The 5,313-nt window shown below is 36.8% G+C and overlaps 1 protein-coding gene across 1 annotated transcript; it reads right to left on the minus strand.

The window, feature by feature from the left end:
• LOC107640692 (UPF0746 protein DDB_G0281095-like) lies at nucleotides 1,392–1,895 on the minus strand. Its single transcript, XM_016344197.1, has one exon. The coding sequence runs from the start codon at nucleotides 1,893–1,895 to the stop codon at nucleotides 1,392–1,394; it is 504 nt and encodes a 167-aa protein (XP_016199683.1).

A 5,313-nucleotide genomic window follows, 5' to 3' on the forward strand; every position in this document is an offset into this window, starting at 1 on the left:
CACCAAACTTAAACCTTGCTTGTCCCCAAGCAAGCACTAAACATGAGAAGAAATGGAATGAAATAGAGAAGTATATAAGTCCTTATTTAGCAGATAATAGAATTTGAGCCATGGGATTTTATGCAGACAAAAATGCAGCTCAATTATTCTTTGTTGATAGAAAGGAAATGCTTCTTTGGAGATTCACTAGAGTTGCTGTTATAATTCCCTGCTCTTTGATTGATCCCTTTTTGATTTTTCCTTCATTCTTTTTATTAGAAAGCATATTTCTCAATGGTGGCTCAATGTCAAGTGTTGCAGTAGCCTTTTGGCTCAATTTTTCTCAACACTTCTTCACTACAGACACTTGGCTCACAATTCTTCTTAGGAACATTGATGCCCAGCACCTCTTTGGGTTACTAAATGCCTTGTAACTAGGTTGCTCTTGATAATGGACATTCGGTTGATAATCCCAGATTAGTTAATCCAAGTTACCAAGTTTTAAAAGACTCCTCAGAACCTAATTGTCCAAGCATATCCTAGTACAAGAAACACCACATGCATATGTCCTAAGGTCCAAGCTATTGGTGTCTAGCCTTATTATTTGTTTCTTTCTTTCTTGTTGCCAATCCATGGCTTTTCTTCTCTTTTTCTTTCTTACTTTTCTTCATTCCCCAGGGATGTTCATTAATTGAAGGTTTTATAACAGTAACTAAGTTCACACTACAAGAGATACTCTCTTCTGCAGCTTTTATTATTGAGCTTATCATCCAATCAAGCAATTACCACCACAAGTCTTTATTCTAATTCCTACAACATTGGACAATCACTTTCTATTTCAAACATTTTCTCTTATTGATGCAAAAAGGACAAGACATAATTTAGCAAATGAGTGATAACAGGCATAATGCAAATCCTAATAATAATCTACCAAGATATGAAAATGCAGAACTTAAAACATTTAGAGTCATATCATGTTTCAAATATGCATCATCCTTATTTAATTAGAACTATAAAAGGGACTCCACCACCTCTTAATTGTTGTGCTCTTTTCCTTTGCTGGATTCCGCTTTCTTCTTCCTCTTCTTGTTTGTTTCTTGGGGTTCTTCAACAAGGCACCTCCGATCCCAAATGTGGTCTACTTGACCCCAGAACCCAGCATCCTTTAATCCTTGTTGCATGTGTGCTACATTATTCTTGGCTTTTGCTCTCTGATGGTCTACCAATTCTTGGCATTGCTTAAATGGCTTGATTTGTTGGTTCAATACTGGCATGCTATGGACCACATAGTCCAACTTTGCTTGAGTTTTTATATCATACTCAATTCTGTCCAAGTTCCTATGCTCTCCAATTGTATGATATATATTCTTCCATTGGTAGAGATTTTGGGTGTACTCCCCATACTTGGCCTGTCATAGGGATAATCTATTAAATGATTCTTGAAAGTTTGCTGATTGTTCCCTTTGCCCCTCAAGAATTTTTGCTTGAAACTCTCTCTGTTGATCCAACATTTTGAGCTGGAAGTTTTCTTGCTTCTCCATCATTTGTTGCTGCCAATGCTCTTGTTGCTCTTGGGCTTTCAAGTACTGCTCTTGTTGCCTCAAGTATTGCTCCTGTTGTTGCTCCTGTGCTCTCATGTATTGTTGAGACATTTCCTCAATGGTTCTTTGCATTTGGCTTAAGTCCATTGCACCAGAAGCTTGTTCCTCCTCCACTTGTGGTCTCCTCCTTCTTCCTTGAGCTCTTCTATCCTCTTCGGGTTCAGGGACACCATCCATTTTTTGCTTGGTGATTCCTCTGCCTCCTGTTACCCGATCTATATCTGCATCCTCAAAGAGTACTCCCGCTCTATTACACAGCCTCAGAATGGTGCTTGGGTGGCCAAGCATGCTTGATTTGCCAGTATTTTCAGCCATCTCTTGAATGCTATCTGCGATGAGCTATGGGATATTGATTTTTCCACCCCTAAGTATGCAATATGTCAGAATTGCTCTTTGTATTGTGACCTCAGATGTATTTGCAATGGGGAGTATAGATCTTCTCACTAGCTCGTTGATAAACCACTATTTCATGGTTTATCTTGTACTCAATTGAGTGGTTTTTATCTACTCTTTACCGACTTATTTATACTATTTGCATGGTTTTACATTTGCCTTCCTAATTATGTGCTTTGATTGAAAACATGCTTCTTTGATCTTATATTTGATTATTATTAATCCTCTTTTATTACCATTAGATGCCTTGATATGTGTGTTAAGTGTTTTCAGATATTATAAGGTAGGAATGGCTTGGAGGATGGGAAGAAAGCATGCAAAAGTGGAAGGAATGCAAGAAGTTGGAGAAATTGCTAAGCTGTCCAGCCTGACCTCTCTGCACTCAAACTGCTATAACTTTAGCTACAGAGGTCAAAATGACGCGGTTCTAGTTGCATTGGAAAGCTAACGTCCGGGGCTTCGATTTGATATATAATATGCTATAGTTCCCCTGATGCTAGGCAATGCGACCGCGTGATCCATGCGGCCGCGTCGCAGTGACAAAAAACCTGCGTGGCAAAACTCGAAACCAGCGAATTCTGGACTGTTTTTGACCCAGTTTGCGGCCCAGAAAACACAGATTAGAGGCTATAAAGTGGGGGACTATATCCATTCCTAAGGAGGCTTTCACATTCACAATTTTAGGAGTAGATGTAGTTTTTAGAGAGAGAGGTTCTCTCCTCTCTCTTAGGATTAGGATTTAGGACTTCTCTTAGTTTTAGGAGTGACTCTCAATCCAGGTTCAATGTTCTTTTATTTATTTTTCCATGCATGTCTATGTCAGATTTAAGTTCTTTTGTTAATGCAATTTGAGGTATTTCAGTTTAATATTGCTTTCTTTTATTTACATGATTATTGCTTCCCATCTGAAGGCATTCTTATTCCAGTAGATTTATTTTTCCCCTTTTGGTCTTGGTTAAGAAATCAGTAACTCAGGAATTATCCAAATTAATAGCATAATTGTTAATTGTTATCTTGCCAATTGAGTTGAACTTCAATAATCCCAAGCTTTTCTTAGGAAATAAATAGGATTCGAAGATCAAACCAATTTGTCCCTTGACTTTCCTTTGCTTTAGTAAAGGTTAATTAAGTGGAATTAAGATTCAACTTTCATTGTTATTGATAAGGATAACTAAGTCTGGATTTCCAATTTCTTATACCTTGCCAAGAGATTTTATTATTATTATTTTATTTTACTTGTCATATAACATATTCCCACCTTACTTCCAAAACCCCCAATTTACAATCTTCATAACCAATAATAAGAACATACTTCCCTGCAATTCCTTGAGAAGATGACCCGAGGTTTGAATACTCGGTTAACAATTTTTAAAAGGGGTTTGTTACTTGTGACAACCAAAACGTTTGTACGAAGGGATTTCTGTCGGTTTAGAGACTATATCTACAACGCGACTGTTTTTATGAAATTCTTTACTGGCAAAAATCCTAACGTCAAAATGGCGCCGTTGCCGAGAAATTGCAAACGTGTGCCTTATTATTGGTTATTGTAAATATTTTTTTATTTTTGCTTGTTTATTTGTTTTTATTTTTATTTTTATTTTTGCTTTTCCATAAATTAAGAGGTTATTTGTTTTTATTTAGTTATTAAAAAAATTTTTTTCAAAAATTTGTTCTTAGTGTTCATCTTGATCTTCAAGTTGTTCTTCACGTTCATCTTGACCTTCAGGCTGTTCTTAATTGTTTTCTTTGTTTTGATCTAAAAATTTGAAATTTGGTGTCATTTTATTGTTTTTCTCTTTCCTCATTAAATTCAAAAATATTTTTAATTAATTTTTTTCGAAAAAAAATTCAGATTTTTATTTTTAAAATTTTTATCTTATCTTATCTTATTTCAAAAATCAAATTTCAAATTTCAAATTTCAAAAATTCAAATTTCAAAATTTCAAATTTCAAATTTCAAAATTTAATTTTCAAATTCAAAATTTAAATAACCTTTTAAATTTATTTTTATTTTCATTTTTAATTTTTATTTTGCTACTATGAACTCTCACCCCTTTGGCTATGAGTCTGGTTACAATTATGTTGCAGGAAGAAGAAATTACAATGAGAACAGGCATCAAGGTTGGAACAATCAAAGATGGGAGGAGCCACAAGGGCTTGATCAACCATCATGGCAACAACCACCTCCAATGGACTATCAACAACCACCATCATATGCCTATGAACCTCCTCAACACAACTTGGGACCACCATACTCACAAGCCCCTTTCCACCATTCACCTCCATATGACCCTAACCCACATCTACCATACCAACCACCTTATGAACCAAATGAACCATACATAGATCCACCCCAAACCTCCATGGAGAAAGCACTTGCCAATCTAAACTCTACTATACAAATTCTCGTCGCCCAAATCAGACCACCAAATACCTTCAACAATCAACCCTCAAGCTCTAGTGCACTTCCTTTTCAACCACAGAATGATCTCTCCATCCCATCACCACCATCCATGGAAGAGCACCCACATCCATCAATCCAAGAGCAACATGATCCCAATGATGCTATTGACATGGAACAAGAGAGAAGGGATCATCTTTGCGAATCCATACTTCATAAGGAGCTAGAGGAGGCCCTAAAGGTGAAGGTAGTAAATACCCTTGAAGATGAAAGAACAATTAAAAGGAGTTGTCATGGAAAGCAAATCATCAAGGATGAGTACGATTTTATATTAAAACTACTGGACAAAGCAGTAATTATTAAAGAGGAAAAAGTGGTTAAAGACTTGCGAGATGCTGAACCTCCATGGGAAAGTCAAGACATAGAGCCTCCTTCTAAGACGGTTGCATTTGATGTTGAGGAGGGTGTACAACCTCCAAGGCATACCCTGGTTGAAGACTTGGAAGAGGTTGAAATTGAAGAAGCTTACAAGGAGGTGGAAGTTGTCAGAGAAGAGCACAAGGGAGTGGAGCTTGCAATTTCATTAGAAATACCTCCCCCTAAGTTACCATCATCCTTCACAACATTCAAGTAGGTAAAATTCATATCCCTTAGCTTTCTAATTCCACTTGAATATGGGCTACTGGAGACGGATGGTCAAATTAGAGCTCTTTGTGGCATAGAGAGTAAGAGGAAGATAGTTAGTGGTTGGAGTTGTCCAACAAGTTTCATCATGGTTGGAAGCTTTAAGTTTAAACGCAAAGGTTGGTGTAAAGCTCAACTGAATGGGTCTAGGAAACTGTTTGGTAGCTGCAGTGAGAATTCAAATTACTTATCACCCAGTTGGAAAAATACAGATCCCAACAGAGATGGGTGTAAAAGCAAGATTTGGGATCCTGG

This window comes from Arachis ipaensis, chromosome B05, assembly GCF_000816755.2.
Source record: "Arachis ipaensis cultivar K30076 chromosome B05, Araip1.1, whole genome shotgun sequence".
NCBI classification, from domain to species: Eukaryota; Viridiplantae; Streptophyta; class Magnoliopsida; order Fabales; family Fabaceae; genus Arachis; species Arachis ipaensis.

Coding starts and splice junctions, on each gene's coding strand:
- LOC107640692 (XM_016344197.1), bottom strand. CDS start 1,895: ATGGCTGAAAATACTGGCAAATCAAGCATGCTTGGCCACCCAAGCACC.